The following is a 21,252-nucleotide window of genomic DNA, read 5'->3' on the forward strand; positions in this document are numbered from 1 at the left end:
GTGATTTCACCTTTCAAGTTGGCTTAGCCAGAGAGAGAGGGCCACATCTGAGCAACAAAGAGGCATTCAGGAGGAGACTCTTAGGCACAAATACAGGGAGGCCTAGCCTCTCCTTTGCAGCAACCGTCTTCCCAAGGGTAAAACTTATGGTAGAGGGCTCAACCCATCAAACCACCAGTCCCCTATGTCTGTGGTCATGTTAGCAACCATGGAGGTGGGGTAGGCGAATACCCCTGCATTCTCCACAGGCTCCTCAAGGGGGCACTACATCTTTTTTTTTTTTTTTTCCCCTTGTTTGTCTTTTTCTTTTCTTTTTTTTTTTTTTTTTAACTTTCCCTTCTTTTTTCAAATCACCTGTATGAAAAAAAAAGTTAAAAAGAAAACAAACATACAATAAAAGAGCATTTCAAAGAGACCATAGCAAGGGAGTAAGAAAAAGACAACTAACCTAAGATAACTGCTTAACTTCCAACATGTTCCTACTTTACCCCAAGAAAGTTACATAATATAGCAACATTTCAGTGAACTTGTTCCTACTACAACCATCAGAAATTAACAGACCATAGTCATTTCTGGGCATCCCCAGAACGTTAAATAGCTTATCTGTTCTTCTTGGATTATTGTTCCCCCTTCCTTAATTGCTCTCTACTGCTAGTTCCCCTACATTCTACATTATAAACCATTTGTTTTACATTTTTCAAAGTTCACATTAGTGGTAGCATATAATATTTCTATTTTTGTGCCTGGCTTATTTCGCTCAGCATTATGTCTTCAAGGTTCATCCATGTTGTCATATGTTTCACCAGATCGTTCCTTCTTACTGCCGCGTAGTATTCCATCGTGTGTATATACCACATTTTATTTATCCACTCATCTGTTGAAGGACATTTGGGTTGTTTCCATCTCTTGGCAATTGTGAATAATGCTGCTATGAACATTGGCGTGCAGATATCTGTTCGTGTCACTGCTTTCCGATCTTCCGGGTATATACCGAGAAGTGCAATCGCTGGATCGAATGGTAGCTCTATATCTAGTTTTCTAAGGAACTGCCAGACTGACTTCCAGAGTGGCTGAACCATTATACAGTCCCACCAACAATGAATAAGAGTTCCAATTTCTCCACATCCCCTCCAGCATTTGTAGTTTCCTGTTTGTTTAATGGCAGCCATTCTAACCGGTGTTAGATGGTATCTCATTGTGGTATTAATTTGCATCTCTCTAATAGCTAGTGAAGCTGAACATTTTTTCATGTGTTTCTTGGTCATTTGTATTTCCTCTTCAGAGAACTGTCTTTTCATATCTTTTGCCCATTTTATAATTGGGCTGTCTGTACTATTGTCATTGAGTTGTAGGATTTCTTTGTATATGCAAGATATCAGTCTTTTGTCAGATACATGGTTTCCAAAAATTTTTTCCCATTGAGTTGGCTGCCTCTTTACCTTTTTGAGAAATTCCTTTGAGGTGCAGAAACTTCTAAGCTTGAGGAGTTCCCATTTATCTATTTTCTCTTTTGTTGCTTGTGCTTTGGGTGTAAAGTCTAGGAAGTGGCCTCCTAATACAAGGTCTTGAAGATGTTTTCCTACATTATCTTCTAGGAGTTTTATGGTACTTTCTTTTATATTGAGATCTTTGGTCCATTTTGAGTTAATTTTTGTGTAGGGGGTGAGGTAGGGGTCCTCTTTCATTCTTTTGGATATGGATATCCAACTCTCCCAGCCCCATTTGTTGAAAAGACCATTATGGCTCAGTTCGGTGACTTTGGGGGCCTTATCAAAGATCAGTCGGCCATAGATCTGAGGGTCTATCTCTGAATTCTCAATTCGATTCCATTGATCTATATGTCTATCTTTGTGCCAGTACCATGCTGTTTTGGCAACTGTGGCTTTATAATAAGCTTCAAAGTCAGGGAGTGTAAGTCCTCCCACTTCGTTTTTCTTTTTTAGAGTGTCTTTAGCAATTCGAGGCATCTTCCCTTTCCAAATAAATTTGATAACTAGCTTTTCCAAGTCTGCAAAGTAGGTTGTTGGAATTTTGATTGGGATTGCATTGAATCTGTAGATGAGTTTGGGTAGAATTGACATCTTAATGACATTTAGCCTTCCTATCCATGAACATGGAATATTTTTCCATCTTTTAAGGTCCCCTTCTATTTCTTTTAGTAGAGTTATGTAGTTTTCTTTGTATAGGTCTTTTACATCTTTGGTTAAGTTTATTCCTAGGTACTTGATTTTTTTAGTTGCTATTGAAAATGGTATCTTTTTCTTGAGTGTCTCTTCAGTTTGTTCATTTCTAGCATATAGAAACATTACTGACTTATGTGCATTAATCTTGTATCCCGCTACTTTGCTAAATTTGTTTATTAGCTCTAGTAGCTGTATCGTTGATTTCTCAGGGTTTTCTAGATATAAGATCATATCATCGCAAACAATGACAGTTTTACTTCTTCTTTTCCAATTTGGATGCCTTTTATTTCTTTGTCTTGCCGGATTGCCCTGGCTAGCACTTCCAGCACAATGTTGAATAACAGTGGTGACAGCGGGCATCCTTGTCTTGTTCCTGATCTTAGAGGGAAGGCTTTCAGTCTCTCACCATTGAGTACTATGCTGGCTGTGGGTTTTTCATATATGCTCTTTATCATGTTGAGGAAGTTTCCTTCAATTCCTACCTTTTGAAGTGTTTTTATCAAAAAGGGATGTTGGATTTTGTCAAATGCTTTTTCAGCATCTATTGAGATGATCAATTGATTTTTCCCTTTCGAGTTTTTAATGTGTTGTAATACATTGATTGTTTTTCTTATGTTGAACCATCCTTGCATGCCTGGAATGAACCCCACTTGGTCATGGTGTATGATTTTTTTAATGTGTCTTTGGATTCGATTTGCAAGTATTTTGTTGAGGATTTTTGCATCTATATTCATTAGGGAGATTGGCCGGTAGTTTTCCTTTTTTGTAGCATCTTTGCCTGGTTTTGGTATTAGATTGATGTTAGCTTCATAAAATGAGTTAGGTAGTGTTCCATTTTTTTCAATGTTTTGAAAGAGTTTGAGTAAGATTGGTGTCAGTTCTTTCTGGAAAGTTTGGTAGAATTCCCCTGTGAAGCCATCTGGCCCTGGGCATTTATTTGTGGGAAGATTTTTGATGACTGATTGGATCTCTTTGCTTGTGATGGGTTGGTTGAGGTCTTCTATTTCTTCTCTGGTCAGTCTAGGTTGTTCATATGTTTCCAGGAAATTGTCCATTTCTTCTACATTATCCAGTTTGTTGCCATACAGTTGTTCATAATATCCTCTTATAATTTTTTTAATTTCTTCAGGATCTGCAGTTATGTCACCTTTTTCATTCATTATTTTGTTTATATGGGTCTTCTCTCTTTTTGATTTTGTCAGTCTAGCTAGGGGCTTGTCAATCTTGTTGATCTTCTCAAAGAACCAACTTTTGGTGATATTTATCCTTTCTATTGTTTTTTTGTTCTCTATGTCATTTATTTCTGCTTTAATCCTTGTTATTTCTTTTCTTCTACTTGGTTTAGGATTGGTTTGCTGTTCATTTTCTAGCTTCTTCAGTTGATCCATTAGTTCTTTGATTTTGGCTCTTTCTTCCTTTTTAATATATGCGTTTAGTGCTATAAATTTCCCCCTTAGCACTGCTTTTGCTGCATCCCATAGGTTTTGGTATGTTGTGTTCTCATTTTCATTCGTCTCTATATATTTAGCAATTTCTCTTGCTATTTCTTCTTTAACCCACTGATTGTTTAGGAGTGTGTTGTTTAACCTCCAGGTATTTGTGAATTTTCTAAGTCTCTGATGGTTATTGACTTCTAATTGTATTCCATTGTGGTCAGAGAATGTGCTTTGAATAATTTCAATCTTTTTAAATTTATTGAGGCTTGTTTTATGTCCCAGCATATGATCTATTCTGGAGAAAGTTCCGTGAGCACTAGAAAAGTATGTGTATCCTGGTGATTTGGGATGTAATGTCCTGTAGATGTCTGTTAAATCTAATTCATTTATCAGATTGTTTAGGTTTTCAATTTCCTTATTGGTCTTCTGTCTGGTTGATCTATCTATAGGAGAGAGTGATGTGTTGAAGTCTCCCACAATTATTGTGGAAACATCAATTGCTTCCTTTAGTTTTGCCAGTGTTTCTCTCATGTATTTTGTGGCACCTTGATTGGGTGCATAGACATTTACGATTGTTATTTCTTCTTGCTGAATTGCCCCTTTTATTAGTATGTAGTGGCCTTCTTTGTCTCTCAAAACATCCCTGCATTTGAAGTCTATTTTATCTGAGATTAAAATTGCTACACCTGCTTTCTTTTGGCTGTAGCTTGCATGAAATATTTTTTTCCATCCTTTCACTTTCAGTTTCTTTGTGTCCCTGTGTCTAAGATGAGTCTCTTGTATGCAACATATTGATGGTTCATTTTTTTTGATCCATTCTGCGAATCTATATCTTTTAATTGGGGAGTTTAATCCATTTACATTCAACGTTAAAACCGTGAAGGCATTTCTTGAATCGGCCATCTTATCCTTTGGATTATGTTTGCCATATTTTTCCCTCTCTCTATTAATATCCTTTATTGTACCCACTGTATGGCTCTTTTTAAAGGACTCTGGTAAACTAATCAAGACCCATGCTGAATGGGTGGGATCACACCTCCATGGAAATAATTCAGTCAGAGTTATCACCTACATTTGGATGAGTCACATCTCCATGGAAACAACCAAATCCAAATATCCCACAAGATTGGATTAAAAGATCATGGCTCTTTTTGGGGGACATAAGATATCCAAACCGGCACATACACCAATGTTCATAGCAGCATTATTTACAATAGCCAAAAGTTGGAAACAACCCAGGTATCCATCAGATAAATGGATAAACAAAATGTGTTACATACATGCAATGGAATATCATTCAGCCATAAAAAAAATGAAGTTCTGATACATACTACATTGTGGATGAACCTTGAAAACAATATGCTAAGTGAAATAAGCCAAACACAAAAGGACAAATATTGTATAATTCCAATTTTTTGAAATGTCAATAATAAACAAATTCATAGAGACAGAAAATAGATTAGAGGTTACCGGGTGTTCTAGTTTGCTAATGCTGCCGGAATGCAGAACACCAGAGATGGATTGGCTTTTATAAAAGGGGGTTTATTTGGTTACACAGTTACAGTCTTAAGGCCATAAAGTGTCCAAGGTAACACATCAGCAATCGGGTACCTTCACTGGAGGATGGCCAGTGGTGTCCAGAAAACCTCTATTAGCTGGGAAGGCATGTGGCTGACATCTGCTCCAAAGTTTTGGTTTCATAATGTCTTTCTCCCAGGACATTCCTCTCTAGGCTGCAGTTCCTCAAAAATGTCACTCTTAGTTACACTTGGGATATTTGTCCTCTCTCAACTTCTCCGGAGCAAGAGTCTGCTTTCAACAGCCATCTTCAAACTCTCTCATCTACAGCTCCTGTGGTTTCTTCAAAATGTCCCTCTCGGCTGTATCTCCTCTTCAAAATGTCACTCACAGCTGCACTGAGTTCCTTCTGTTTGTCAGCTCATTTATATGGCTCCAGTGATTTAATTTAGACCCACCCTGAATGGGTGGGGTAACACCTCCATGGAAATTATCCAGTCAGAGCCATCACCCACAGTTGGGTGGGGCACATCTCCATGGAAACACTCAAAGAATTACAATCTAATTAACACTGATAGGTCTGCCCACACAAGATTACATCAAAGATAATGGCATTTGGGGGGACATAATACATTAAACTGGCACACTGGGGCTTGGGGGTTGGGATTGGGAATGGGCAGTTATTGATTAATGATACGGAGTTTCTCTTTGGGATGATGGAAAAGTTTTGGTAGTGGATGGTGGTGATGGTAGGACAACATTATAAATGTAATTAATTCACCAAACTGTATTCTTAAAAATGGTTTAAATAGCAAATTATATATATATATATATATATATATATATATATATGCATAATAAAATTAAACAAAAAAAAAGCACAAGAATAAGTTGACAGTGAAGCTTCAGGAATTAGGGTTTAGCATTCAGGAAGAAATTATGATTATCCAGGCTATTGCCCATGGAGAAAAAAAAGGAAGTAATTAAAATAATTTTGGAAAAGGAAAGCCCCCACCATATTTGTGGATTAGTTTTGACATAACAGTGCTTGGATTCAAGGGGAAGGGTATGTTATATCTGGAAGTTTGTTTTACTCATCATTCTGTCATTCTCATCAGAATGCAACTATTGGACTCTACAACACAAACAGTGAACCCTAATACAAAATATACTATATACTATATATATTATATATATATTATTATATATTATATATAATTTCTACTGGCCCCTAGGCCTTCCTGGTGTCCCCTTCCATCCCCCAAATCACAAAGGGTCAACAAGTGAACCAGTGTGGAACCTTCATGTAATATTCTTTAATTCAGATGTCAGGGATTTTAGGGACTCTGCTGAGTATTTATATCAGGATGTCTAATGCAGGAAATAAATTGACAATGGAGATTAAGTTCTTGGCTGACTGCACATGAATTTCAGCATGATCGTTTCAACTATTCTCTTTTCATTACAGGAATTCTGACATGGTGTAAAACAAACCAATATAAAAACAGCAATATATATTAACTATACTAATATACTATAGTTAATAATATAATTATAATATTATTGTTTCATCAATTGTAATAAAAGTACTACACTAATGCAAAGTGTTAATAATAGGGAAAACGGTGTGTGTGAGGGGGTATATGGGAACTCTGTTTTCTGCATGATTTTTCTACAAACCTACAACTTCTCTAATAAAAAAAAAGATAGAATAAAGGTCCCTCAACTATTCATGCAACTTAAAATTGATTTCTATGAAAAAACATATTAAAATTCATATTCAGGCAAAAAAAGGCAATTTTTGAATAAAATCTGAACTGGGTCTGCAAAAAAAATAAAGGCCTTCTGACAGCTGCTTTCAGCAGAATGTATTTGATTGGGAAATAAGGAATTAGCAAAAATTTTAAAAAGAATAGTTCCTATATTTAAAGACTTTATCTTGCCTTGGAGTGAGTTATGGTTACATGGTGAGGAATTTTGCTCTCTCTGATAGAGGGTGTTTGATTTGCTTTGTTATTTTTGAGAGTGAAAAGAGATGGTTTAGAAGTTCTTTTATAAAGGGAGATGATGCACACTTTTGGCAGTTGAGTGCAGTGTGTTATTGCGTTACTCTGTAATTGAGAGGCATGTTAATATCCTCATAAAAGACATTTTGCTGCCTCTTGTTTAATGCCTCTCATTTAATGCTCAGCTGTTCTGGTGCCCGTTATTTCCCCCAGGCAGCCAGTGACTGACTGGAGTCAGCAGGTTTTTATGGCATTAACAGCAGTTTGCTCTTTCATATTTTTAATGTGATTCTTAATCCCTCCCCTTTTTTTGTAGATTTCTGCAACTGAGAATAGCCTGGCATTCCATTCCACCCCTGCTGAAGATGACTCCTGTAAGCATTTGTTCTTAGATCTAGAGGATGAGGTCTTTTTCTCTAGCCTTATTTGGTTCAGGAGTGTCCTCATTACCATCAGTGCTAAGAATATAACATTAAATCTAGCAATTTAGCTGATCAAATCCTTCACACAGTTTTAAGGACCAATGCTTGAATACCCTCCACACATTTCGTGACTCAGGGAGAAGTTAAATTCAATTAAAATGATTAACTTGGGGGCAAACTGAATACTTTTGATGCTTCTCTCATTGAACATATCCTCCTTTTTGAACCAAATTCTTTCAGGGTTAAAGCTATATAAACTAATTTTGAAGTTTAATTTTAATAAAAGTTTAGCCAAGAAGGATTTTGTTCATTTAGGGATAAAGTATTGGTATTTGAGTAACCTTTAAAAAATATATTTTCCTACTCATTTAAATGCATAGCCTACCTTCTAGTCAGGTGCTGGAAATTTTTCCATGGAAACTATACTGTGCTGAATTTTGTTACTTGATCATTCTGTTTTGGAGTCATTCTGAGCCTTACCTCTCCCAAAGACAAAAACGTTTGGTTTTACTTTACTGTGTCCACTTTTCATTCTGATTTTCAGTGTATTATTTAGAAGAATGTATGGATTTCTAGCTTCTCCCAGGTTAGTTAGTTTACTGGACACTTCACTCTACAAGTGAAGTAAAAGTATGAGGTGAACAGCCTCTAGTAAACCCAACCTTAAAATTTCAGAGGGAAAACCCTTGCCTACTTGAATCCAGGAACATCCTTTTGCAATCATTTTGCTTCAACTAGAAATGTTTCTGAATTTTGAGTAGGCTTGCAAAACATTTTTCAAAAAATAAGCCTTAATCTTTTAATACGTTGTTGACATATCTCTAAATTTTAAGAAATTCTTTTATGGTTTCTCAGTGACTGTTTATATGACTTTTCTGAGTTCCATAGGATGAATGCAAGTGACATTTCAGTGATTATGAAGAAAACTTCATGAAGCCCTTTCCCATAATCTTCATCCATGAATACCTGCTTTAGGGCTGACCAAAAAAGTGTAAAATGGCACATATACACATTGACATACATGGTATGAAATTCCTGTCCTCACATTCCCCCACTTTCCCGACCTCAGTTGTAGCACCCAGAAGGAGTGATAGGGAATACTAACTACCAAAAAGACAAAAAGACATCTATATCTGTTAACAGCCTTAAAAAAAGTGACAACTGCTACAAGGCAGAAAATTCTTTACACGGGGTGGTCTGTGTGTGGCAAAAGTAAAGGAAGCCTTCTAAGCTGAGAACTTGATTTGTGAGAGGATTGAAACAATCCTAAGGAGCATAGCTTTTAGGGTTAGTGTGTTCTTCAGCAGAAAAGCAGTGTTTTCCTAGTGTTGAAAGGACCTGTCATCAGGGAAGTGCCTGAACTTTGCTTTGGGGAGGAACCTTTTCTGAAACTTCACATGAGATACTTACTATCTTTTGTAACTCAACCAGGTAATTCCCAGGTTAAGAGTGAGGTCCAGCAGCCTGTTCATGCCAAGCAGCTAAGTCCAGATGCCAGAGCCTCCAGCCTTTCTGAAAGTTCTCCACCCAAAGCAGTGAAGGTATGATGGCAATTTATCTCTGAGCCTTTAGTCATTGGTTTACTGGTAGAGCAATTGTACCTTTTGTCAGTTTATCTGCTATAAACTGATTTTGCTTTCCTGGGGATGATGATGCCAAATAAAGGCATACTTAAGCAGGTTACTTGCCCTGGAACTCTTGCTGCTGCTTATGTCAGAAGAGGGTAAGCTCACTAATGTCTCTCATTTGAAATCTGGAAAAGTCAGGAAAGTTTTTAGAAAATCTGAAGTTAAAGAAAATAACCTGAAGTTTCATTTTTTGAAAAAGGTCATAAATCTGTGAATGGGTGAAAGATGCACAAGAAATCTGCTAACCTAAAATCAGCCCATCTGACGAAGATCTGCAATGTCACCTAGTGACTCCTTGGCCTGAGGACTTGGCCACAATCTGACTGGTTGTCAGCATATTTAAAGAAGGAATGATTCCATCAGAATGGGGACTGGTCAGATTATTTTCTGTAAAAATGGGCATTCAAGTAACACTTATACTCAAGTATAATATTAGATTTTAGAGAACGTACAAATTTTTTATATTCTAAGAAAATTTTATCAGACTCAATCTATGATCTCTTTTTATTCCCCATTTTTAAAGACACCCTTTTCCCTTTTTATGAGCATCATATGCTCCCATAAAAGTAAACAAAAAAGATAAGGGGAAAAAAAGCCCAAATTTATTTTAGGCTCATTAACTGACTTGTTAATTGAATGCTTTGGTGTCATTTACCAGTGTTAATTTACCTGTTTGGATTAATCACCAAACATACCCACAAATCTTTAGTGTCTTTCTCCTCTGGTGCTCTATGAAGTGGCCAGGTATTGTTAAAAAAGCTTTGGTGTTTGGGAGAAACTCAATGGGTAGGATTAGTTTTAAGGCAGTTGGTGCTGCCCTGACGTCATGCACATACCTGTCCTGTTTATATCACTCAACTGTATGCATGATTGGTCCTTTGATGAAAGTTTTAGGGCACAAAAAGATGAAGAGAAGAGAATGTAGGTGAACATTTGGAACAAAAGATAGAACGGGAAAATGTGGATTTAGAAGGGAGAAGATAAATGAAGATTTTAAAGGAAGCCAAGAGTTATAAGGAGAGTAAGGTTTATTAAAAAGGAACAAAATGATGGGGAAAGTAGCAAGAGAGAACAAGTTAAAGGAGAAAGAACCGAGTTAAAGAGATTAAGTCTGCACATGTATTCAACATGACCCTCTGTTCTTTTTGGCCTTGAAGATCTGCTCCTGGGGTCAATTCTCTGTGCTTTCTTTTTCCACATCTGGAGTCCAGCAAAGTAGCAGATGCCACACGGGGTTAATTTCCTCCCTAACACCAGCCCTGCCCAGATGTGAATCCCTGGGTTGTGGTTCTGGATTGAGAACAGCCAGGAAATCTGACCTGGCAGCATGGATTCTGTGTGACTGAGGGCCTGGGAATTTCTCTGGCTAATCTAAAACCTAACATTTGTTCTTGGGTGTATTTGAGTTCCTTTCCCAGTCTTACTTCCCTCCCTCAACTGCTAGGCTAGACCTCCTAGGACTAGGTTGGACCCTTGAGGTCCCTCCTGAGTCACATAAAATCCGGAGCCTGTGCTGATGGCAGATGGTGTGCTGAGGAGCACACCTCACTTATGTCTTCCCTGTTATGCCAGAGAAAAGAAACCTGCCCCAGGCCCACACCTGGTTCTTTGGCCCTGGTCACTCAGCAGTGGAATGAAGACAGGCCTGCCTACAAGACAGGCATGCCAGATTTTGAACATTAAGATTGGAGTAAACTGGCTGAGCTCCTAATGTTGTGTTGTACAGAGCCAGGGCGGGACCCAGTCACATCTCCACTTTCATTTAAGGGCAGTTTTATTTTCTCTTCCTCATAGCTTCCCTTTACATTCTGCAGGCCAGTGTGTAGATACTTTAGTAAATGTTTACAGGAAGATCTGCTGGCATAACTGGTCTAATGACTATAGACACTGTAACAAAAGTTGCTTCTCCACTTTGGGAAATTCCATACATACATGTAAGTCCTTGTTTGGGTCCCATCTTTTCTGGAAAAAGCTGTTCCCTATTGTGCCTTGTCTATTACTGAAAATAGAGCATCTAAAGAAGAGACTCGATTCCTTTCAAATTTTAACTGAGTAAAGTAACAAAAAAACAACACTGGTCTTTATATATTTTGAACCTGTAAGTTCAGCTTCATTAGCATCAACTCTCATCAGCTGAGCTATCTGGCCAGCATTCAGTCTCAGAAAGTTGCTGTTCTGGGAACAGAGCTCAGTGAACTCCATGAGAAGGGTCAGGCCTTTTCTTCTTTAAGAGACTCGTTGGTTTCTTAATCTGTGTCTTACTATGCAAAAAAAGTCATCCCCTCAATTTGCCAGAGGGGAAGATAGGAGAGGAGAAAGCAAGGGGATGTGACTGGCCCTGGGGAGGACCCGTTTGCTCCGACTGTGTCCAGGCCACCCAGGTCCCCGGTTCCTCAGGTTGGTCCTGCTGATGGAGGTAGAGAGAAATATGACTGACTGCAGAGAAGACACTTGTTACAGCCAGCTGTCCCTCCTCTAGGTGCAGGCGGAGAGGTTATATGCTGTTTTGCAAAGCTATCAGAATTGTGCTAGAAGGGCTTCTAGAATCTTTTCTCACTATCTACATTATCACTGCTTCCCCAGAGCACTAACTTTTCCTCTGTGTGAAGAGCAGTCTATTTAAGATGTGGGTGTTCCCCAAAATGCTTTCAAAAACAGTTTCACAGAAAGCCAGGGGAACAGTTAAGGCTGTACAGAGCCAGCCTTATGGTGGCTCTTGGTGTGGTAAAGAATTTCAGTTTTATTACCTAGATATTTTGCATAAATTGGAAGGAGGGAATGAAAGGGATTTTGTGGTGGTCATTTTGAGGAATGGAGGTCTGATATCAATACAGAATTTTCTTCTCATTTCACTATGTCCAAGGGTTGGTTAACTTCACTGCCTGTTGCCAGCTGCAAGCTCCACCTCCCTACCCCCCATACATGCACATCCCCACTGGAGACTTCATTAGACTCAAAAATATACGTAAGATAATAGGGGAAAAGAATGTAAATGAAGCCATACAAATTTCTTGGAAAAATAGCTTTAAGTAGATACTGATCAACTGAGATCCTATAATATTCCTCATATGGAAAAAACTTGACATTGGTTATGAACATCAGTTATTTATATATTACTTCATTCATTCCTAAATATTCTGAAGATATTTTCTACATATTTTAATATGAAATAAAGTGAAGACTGAAGTTTATTCAAAGTGCTTTAGGGAGATTATTTTTATTTGGACTAGCATCTGCTCTCTTCCCCAAAGAGTTTCCTTTAGTTATGGAAATTTGACATTCCTGGAATGTTAGACTATTGGTTTGTGCGTTGGCAGTTCTGAGTTTTAATCCTAATTCTGCTACCAACTGTGTGAACTTTGATAAGGCATTTTTAGTTTCTACATGTGAAAAATGGGAAGTGGATGGGAGAAAACTCTTACTGAAAAAATATGAAGATAAAAAAGTGTCGAACACTGTAATACTGGCAGTGTTTTAAACGTGACTGTGTCATGCCATGGGCAGGATGCATGCCAGGCCTACCATAATGGTTAGAGATTTAGAGACTATGCTTCCTGTTGTCTGAATAGACATAGGGGCAATTACAGAAAAATGGCTGAGAGCCCAGGACAGAGAAAATAAAGGAAAAGCACAGCCACAGCCGCCTCAACTTGGCATATTACCATGTTGGGATCCTCTTGTCTTTATGAAACTACAGGGACCCGTGGGCAGCTGCTGCATAAATCTTAAATGATATTGAAAGGGACTTATGTGAGAAAAGAATGGGAATAATGGGAATCTGGTAGGTCTGGCTAGTTACAAGCTAGTAGTCAGTTGTTTGAGCTAGCAGTCTATTAATTTGGTGTTAAGAAGGAGAAATGACTTTTCACTTGCGTGGCTGAAGGCTCCATTAAAAAGAGAGAGCCCTTGCGGGTCAGGTGTGGGAGGTAGTAAGACACTAAAGAATTGTTAATGAGATCCCTGTGGGATCAGGCTCATAAAAACTCGGTCTCCTGAGCTGGGATATGTTCCAGCCTCAGGTAGATTGGAGTGAGGCTGATTTTTCCACGATTAACACTTACTTGAAAAAGAAAGAAAGAAAATGTGGTCTTGGGTCTGAATCTTTCACTCAGCTGCAGTAAAGCACTCCAAGATATGCCAAATGCTGTGTATTCATTGAAGGTTCCTGTTTGTCTCTTCCAGCTTCTGCTTCCTGCTCCAGGTACCTAATTTCTGCTCCTGCCTTCCACTTTCCTCCTAATGTGAGCTCAACTTTCAGCTTTCTCTCAGGTTCTCCTTTCTATTCACTGGGCTGCACCTTTCTCCTACCATGTGTTCTCTTTGTGTGTTTGTAAGGGAGATAATCTCTGTATCCCTCCATTCCCCTTTAGCAGAATAATATCCACTTCCTCTTATATGTGAAATTTCTGTCTCCTGCTCTGTCTTCACTGACTAGAATGAGGACTTACTCTCCTAAGTCTATTTCAAATGTTAAAAATACAGAATCTGCCCTAAGGCTGATGAAGATTTTCATTCTGATAAATAAATACATTTGTCCTGTTACTTTTATGGAATTATGTGAATTGTACAGGCTCTCTGCATTGGCTTCAATTGTACTATTATACCCAAAGTTTATTCTGCATTTTAATGTGTCTCCTCTTTGCTAGACAAAGACCTAGTCCTTTTAAGGTAAACCTAATTAAGGCTATGCAAAGACATCTCCGTATAAGTCCTATCTTGTTAGAAGTGTCCATATGTTAAAAAAAAAAATTCTAAGCTCCAAATAATGCCTTAATTACTTACAGTAATTTACAATACAATGACATTTAGCACAGTGATTGATCACATTTAAATATCTCCCTTAAATGTTTGATAAACTAGGTTTCAGCCTGTGGTCTTTCCTTCTTTAAATTTTTCTTATTACTCTATCCCTAGAATGAAGGGGGTTTGTAAGCTTAGCCATTTCCATTCAGTTGTGCTCCTTCATCATTAAATCCCTTGGGTGCTATTTGGGAGTTTACCACTAATTTTATTGCACTCCCTTTTATAGATCTGCTCCTTCACTTCTATTTTATTCTCATTTTCTGCTCTCATTTCCTGCCCAATTCTGTTTGAAAATCCATTCCTATTTTTTGCTTTACTTCATAGTCATTCATGTGGCAAGTGAACGAGCAGTCTGAATTTTTAATGAGTCTATTTTTTTTTAATCAAAATTCTATCTTACCCATAACCTGGTTTATTTTAGGCTTGGCTTAACTGTTCAGGTTCCGGGCCTTGGGACAAATTCACGTTATTTACTGCCATGTGTTTCTGGACAGAGCTCACGCCGGCTTGGCAGCAGAGATGAAAGCTTCCTGACCACCATAACCTAAGCTGCTTCCTGTATAAACCCTGAGGGGTTTGTATCAGGGCAATTCAAGGGTTACTCACTCACACATAGGGAATCTTTCTCCCCCCATCCCCTTGGTAACTATGTAACAATTTCTCATCATGTAAAAGCTTATATTTTTGGAATTCTGGCTTTTATATCAAGTATTTTATGTTCTTTAGGATTGAGTTTACCCAGTAGAACAGCTATGCCCGCCCTTATTCAAAATTTGCAAACAGTTCATGAATTCCCGGTCTATTATGACCTCCCACTCCCCACTGCATTAGTTTTATTCTCCAGTGATTTTTAAAATAAGATAGGACCTATAGCTTTATTGGGCTTATGGAGTTCCTTCTGGAGTCCTAATAAAATAGTTTGCATTTCTTATAAATTCTTCATTGGTGTCTCAATTTTGATTCCTTTAAAAATATTTTGTTTGCCTAGTTGATTAAGCAAATCAAGATTATAAATAGCTGACAGGAATAAAAGATGCTTTATCAAAATGTCTTTTCCTGATTCCAAAGCCAAATGTTCCTCCGCTCCTTGAAAAATATCCCCTTCAATCTGTTCTTATCATAGTCTGTCCTGCTTTTACTTGACATTTGACTCAGACTTCTGTGTGTGTGATGACTTTTTCTCTTAGTTCTTCCCTCACCCCTTCCTAACATTTTATATGCACTTTTTTTATGAATGTGTGGTGGCTTGTCTAAGCCTTTCTCTGAAATCCAGCCCTAGTTCCACCTGTCCTCAGCGGCTGCTACACTAGGGCAGCCAGACAGTTTGATAAAGGAATGCAAGGGAGCCTCTTGGCTTTAAAGAGTCAGCCGATAGAAATGTGGCAGGCTTATAGAACCTATGAGAATTAACAGACCAGCCAGGGACAAATTAGACTACAAAGTCAATCCTGGGGCCCATCTCAACAGAGTATTAACTCATCACTGCCTATGCTAAGTTAAAGTTGGTCTCTTCCTTTTCCTAGAAGTTTCAGGCACCGGCTCGAGAGATCTGTGTGGAATGTCAGAAGACAGTCTACCCAATGGAGCGTCTCTTGGCCAATCAGCAGGTGTTTCACATCAGCTGCTTCCGTTGCTCCTATTGCAACAACAAACTTAGGTAAGCCAAGCCCAAACAAGCCATCTCTATATTGCTGGATCTCCAAAGGGAGTCTTGGCATTCAGAGCACAGGTTCTAAAAGCTATTTGTGCTAATAGTGTGCTGTTGAAGCCCCTTGAAAAAAGTGAAAAAGCACCATTTAGTGACAAGTACTTGATATCAAATGATAGTGGTGTTTGGAACTTCTTGGTACATTGATATATTCATTTGCATGTTAGGACCGAAGCTTAAATAAAATAGATTGTAAGTAAAACTTCCTGTGTGACCTAATGTTTGAATCACGGAATAATGAATTTAAGGAACCTCAAGAGCTTAATTGTCTGAGTCCTTACTTCAGAATGTTGTAAGCACTGTATAAATGGTAATAATAAATTAATAGTAGCCCCCCAAAAAGCATGTATTTTTCTCTGTTGCTTCATTTTATTCCTGAGAAAATAATCATAATTATTTATCATTCCTTCCAAGTAACTTAAAGCACAGATATAAATGTGACAAATTAGGGAATTATTCTGTGCTAACTCATTTTAATCATAGAGTCTTAGAGAAGGAAGTAACCAAGATGTCCCTTCCTCCACTTTCCTTCTGGAGTAGGCATCCCTTCTAAAATACTCTTGAAAGATGACCTGAAACCTGTGTGACACTTGTGGGGGTGGATACAACTACTTCCAGTGTTAGATAGTTCTAGCTGGACAATTTTCTAGCTTCTGTACCTTCTACTCATTTTCTGCCCACTATATTAATCCTTTCTCCAAAGCACATTTTTTTCTAAGTTTTTGAATGTTTATATTTATGTGGAAATGCTGTAGTTTGTCATACCACCCCTTTAAAATGTGTTACTGTGCAAGGGAGCACCAAATCTCCCAAAGGCCTGCCCAACACTGACATTAGGGAAGACTTACTTCCCAGGTACTTGCTCACCATTCCAACCATAGCCTATTTTATTCAGTCAGTAGCATTTATTGAGTACCACCCGTTTGCAGAGCATGATACCCATTCCTGTAGCGTATACTTTTAATTTATAACACAAAGAGAAAACTAGGAGGAAAAACTTCAAACTGTTCACAAAGGACTATCATTGATAAGTAATTATGGTTCTTAAATATTGAGGAAATATATGAGTTGTTTGAGTTCGATAGGATTACCCAGGGAAGACTACCTAGAAGAAGTAATTTTTTTTAACAGTTTTAGCAGGGGGGAATGAAATCATATGAAAATGGGGATCACATACTAGGTGAGAGGATGACTTGTGAAGACTCAGAACTGGAAATGAGCACATTTTATGTAAGGATAAGAAACAAATTTGCTTAAAAGGGGTAGAGAATCCAGTGCTTGATGTACTTTTAAATAAATTTTTCTCACTCGGCGTCTTCTGAAAATACTAGAATTACCAGATATTAATCTGCAATAAGAGTATGCAGATTACTAACTTTATGTTCTTTTTCTTTTAATGGCAGTCTAGGAACGTATGCATCTTTACATGGGAGAATCTACTGCAAGCCTCATTTTAATCAGCTCTTTAAATCTAAAGGCAATTATGATGAAGGCTTCGGCCACAAACCATACAAGGATCTGTGGGCAAGCAAAAATGAAAATGAAGAGACTTTGGAAAGACCAGCCCAGATTTCAAATGCAGGAGAGTCCCCTCAGAGCCCAGGGGTGGAAGATGCCCCCATTGCTAAGGTAGGTGTGCTGGCTGCAAGTATGGAAGCCAAGGCCTCCTTTCAGCGGGAGAAAGAAGACAAGCCGGCGGAAACCAAGAAGCTGAGGATCGCCTGGCCACCCCCAACTGAACTTGGTAGTTCAGGAAGTGCCTTGGAGGAAGGGATCAAAGTGTCCAAGCCCAAATGGCCTCCTGAGGATGAAATCAGCAAGCCTGAAGCTCCTGAGGATGTAGATCTGGATCTGAAGAAGCTAAGACGATCTTCTTCACTGAAGGAAAGAAGCCGCCCATTCACTGTAGCAGCTTCATTTCGAACCACTTCTTTCAAGGACCCAAAAAGCTTGTCCCCACCTATCAGGAAAGGCTGGAGCATGTCCGAGCAAAGTGGGGAGTTTGTGGAAGGAATAGCAGGAGAGAGGAAACAAATGGAGAATGCAAAGGCCTCAGAGAAGAGTGGGAGTGTGGGAAAAACAACGTGGCAAAACAAGGAATCTAAAGGAGGAGAGGCAGGGAGGAAAAGCAAGGAAGTTCATAGTTTTGAGACAGGGAGTGAGAATCTTGTAGAAAACGGTGCAAACTTAGATGAAGATGATGGAAACCTCATCAAACAGCTAGAACCCAAGTTCCCAAATTGTTCCAGCTTTGTAGACAAGACCTCCACTTTAGAAGATACTACTCAGGATCAGAAATCCCAGGATGTGGGATTCTGGAAGGGAGAAGTGGTCAAAGAGCTGTCTGTGGAAGAACAGATCAAGAGAAACCGGTATTATGATGAAGATGAGGATGAAGAATGACAAATTACAATGGTGCTTGGCCTTAAATTGGTTTTAGTGTTAGTGAGCCGTTGCCCTTTATCAAAGTGATGCACATAAACAGGTATGATAGCATGAACTGTAATTTATGTGGAAGTAACTTTGGAAAAGAATTCCTGCTTCAAAAAAATCCCATACTGCAGCTTAAATGAACCAATTCTAAATGCTAGAGACAATATTACTTCAACTCTCCATTTTAACGATGATATGCATAAAGTGTTTTAAGTTGTTATAAATACAGTCCAACTGTTATAGTCAGGATCCCCATAAGGCAGTGTTAAAGTAGATGGATGATTACTATTGAAGATTTAGGGAACAAACAGAAGGGATTTAGGGTCCTAAACATTATGACTGAATGCACTTTAGTATAAAGGGCACAGTTTCTTTATTTTTTAATGAATACCAATTTAATTATTTAGTATTCATCTTTTGAGAGATAAAATATTTAGTCTTTAAAAAAAATTTTAGGTTAATTTTCTTAATCTGATATATAGGGGGAATTTATTGCCTTTCATTCTGCTTGTTAAACCACACCCTGAACTGGATTATTGAGGTATAACACAGCCATTTTTTGCAGAGCACCTGTTGAGGGAATTAAGAATCAACCCAGATGCTTTGGTATTTGGGGAGATCCATTGCCTTCCAAATAAGCTATGGTATTTGCCAATTAGTTTGACTAAACCCTCAGTGATTGCTTTCTTCTCTGATGGTAGCTGTGCTTCCAATAATTTACTGAAAGCTGCAATATTTTTACCAGACTTTTTGGATTGCTGTTCATTATGCTCCATGCTTGAGCAAAGTGAGGAGTTTAAAGGTATAATAGCAAAAAGAACTGCCTTAAACCACTCGTGCTCAGATCTCCAAAATCTTTATTCCACTTCCGATTTCCCCTTTCTGAGACACCAGTTTTTTAATACTTATCAGCTCTGAAATGTATTGATTTTTATGGCAGACAGTATTCCCAGGGTGAAATTAAACCAACTATAGGCCTTTTTCTTGGGATGGTTTTCTAATATTAAGGCTTTGGAACATTATAGACTTGAGTACATTTATAGTACATAATATTCTAAATTGTATGTGGGGTGGGGAGAGGCATTTTAAGGTATAGGCTTTGTACTGCATTTTTAGAGATTTTGCTCTAATGTTTTTTAGAGATGTAAAATATTCTGCTTTCTTACAGTCTTGCTTAGTCTGAAACATTTTTATTCAATAAAGCTTTTAATTTACATTTGAACTTGTTAGTGTTCCTTTTTCATTCTTTATTGCATTGTTGCAGTCTCTCGGGGATCTCTTTTTTACTTTTTACCTTAGCAGTTTGGGAGTAAAAGGCGAATGGGACTATTAAATTTAGGTAAAGAGAAGTACTTGAATATATCTGACCACTAGGTGGTAGTGTTGGGCTGATCTTGGGTTTTCATCCTCCGGGAAGGAAGACAAACCTTTGGAAAATTGAAAGCAACTTGGCAAGAGAATTAGTGTGTACATTCAAAATGAGCTGTTTGTTTTACCAATTCAAAATTCAGTGATGAGTTTTACTGTTTATTATACTCAACATTTAATAATTCAACTTATAATTATGCTTAGCATGCTAAATGGAATTTCCAAATGCCTCTGCTGAAAATGGACTTTTTACTCCAGGCAGAGGCATAGTTTGTTGCTTGATTTCCTTGTCTGTAGAAGCAGCTGCCCCAGTTGTTAAGAGTTGTTAAGGCTCTTTTTTTTTTTTTTTTTTAATGGTAGGGTAGGGGGATGAATTTTGGGGGGGATAGGTATGCTTTTTAGTCATCTGTTGCATTTTGCAGCATCAATGTGTGTTCCATGGCCTTGCCTGGATTTTTGAGTGGATGGCAGGGTAGAAACTTTCTGCTCTTGTGCCCACTACAGGCTGAAGCCATTTAGAAATCCCTGCTCAATGAACAGTTAATCCAGAAGCCCCCTGCTGACATTCCTATAGTACCTAATCCTGACTTGAGTTTAGTTACTCGATCTTACTCACTTTTTGCCACTCTAACCCACCCACACAATACTCACTATATGCACTGACTTTATACAAAAAAAAGTCTGGGTGCTTGTGCCCAGCATTTATGGATATGGATTGAGTATGTTTCTATATGTCAGGTTCTTGGGGATTGAGAATACTCTTAGAAGAACCCTTTTCTTTACCTTCAAGAGCTATGCTAGATATTGCAGGTACAAACAGTAGAAATAATGAGTAGTGCCTTAATCAATATAAGTAAAGGGATGTCCTTTCAGATAACACTGAACATTCTTCAAAAATAAACCTGCAGCCATACCAAAAGTGTTAATCGTTTATTCTTTTCTTAGCTCTCTAAATGAAACTAATCTTGTCTGGACTTGGTAAGTCAATGGTGGCATTTGGAGGATGTGAGTTTTTCTTTCAATTGTGAGAAACAAGCGCTGTTCCTAAAAAGGAACAAACGCTCACCCGATTGTGGAGAAGAAAAGAATTTCTTCACGGTCTTGCAAGAACCGGTGCCCAACCAAATGTGGGGATAGGCGCACAGAACAATAGATTCAGCAGTATTTATTCCCTAAACCTAACCGCAAGTCCCTCCCCTGTTTCTCCATTGGCTGGATACTCCAGAGGTTACATTCTATTCGACAAGCCTAACTAGCCCGCCCAAATTTGAAACATGCAGCCTGCCCAAATTAGAAACATTTGAAATAGGTTTCCCCAGCAAATTTGCAACATTAGGAACCCTTGGAACAAATCTCCACCCCTGACTATAATGGGTATGCCCAGGCCTCTTTAGAGCCAGTCTGGGCTACTTTGGTAACAAGTTATGAGGCTATTTTGAGAACCTCTATTCTGAGGCTCCACCCTGCAAGGATAGTAGATAGTGGGCGGATAAGCAGGGGGACTGACTGTGGATAGTGGGCAGATAAGCAGGGGGACTGACTGTGGATTACAGTTTGTCTTTTTAACCTTCTACCAATTCCTTAACTGCCCCACCCTGCTAGGCACACCTGTCCTGTGTGAAAGCTAAACTTAATCTCATTCTCACACAGTGAAGCAGGAAAAGGGGGCACTTGGGACTTTAAGATGGATAAGGAGATTCATGACTGCTAGCGGACCAACTTCGTTCCTGTGGTTTACTATTCCGAT

General features: G+C 38.4%; 1 protein-coding gene across 2 annotated transcripts in view; it reads left to right on the forward strand.

Moving 5' to 3' along the window:
* Window positions 1–19,359, forward strand: part of LIMA1 (LIM domain and actin binding 1) — an 81,903-nt gene extending 62,544 nt beyond the window's left edge. Inside the window, exons 8-11 of one of the 2 annotated variants that reach the window (XM_037846571.1) lie at window positions 7,460–7,517; window positions 8,997–9,106; window positions 15,520–15,653; window positions 17,108–19,359. In XM_037846571.1, coding sequence (XP_037702499.1) covers window positions 7,460–7,517; window positions 8,997–9,106; window positions 15,520–15,653; window positions 17,108–18,107 — 1,302 coding nt within the window. In that variant the 3' untranslated portion in view covers window positions 18,108–19,359. The remainder of the gene's footprint in view (window positions 1–7,459; window positions 7,518–8,996; window positions 9,107–15,519; window positions 15,654–17,107) is intronic. The other variant, XM_037846572.1, reaches the window with a different exon arrangement.
* The last annotated feature ends 1,893 nt before the right edge of the window (window positions 19,360–21,252 follow it).

The sequence above is a fragment of the Choloepus didactylus genome, chromosome 8 (genome assembly GCF_015220235.1).
Source record: "Choloepus didactylus isolate mChoDid1 chromosome 8, mChoDid1.pri, whole genome shotgun sequence".
NCBI lineage: Eukaryota > Metazoa > Chordata > Mammalia > Pilosa > Megalonychidae > Choloepus > Choloepus didactylus.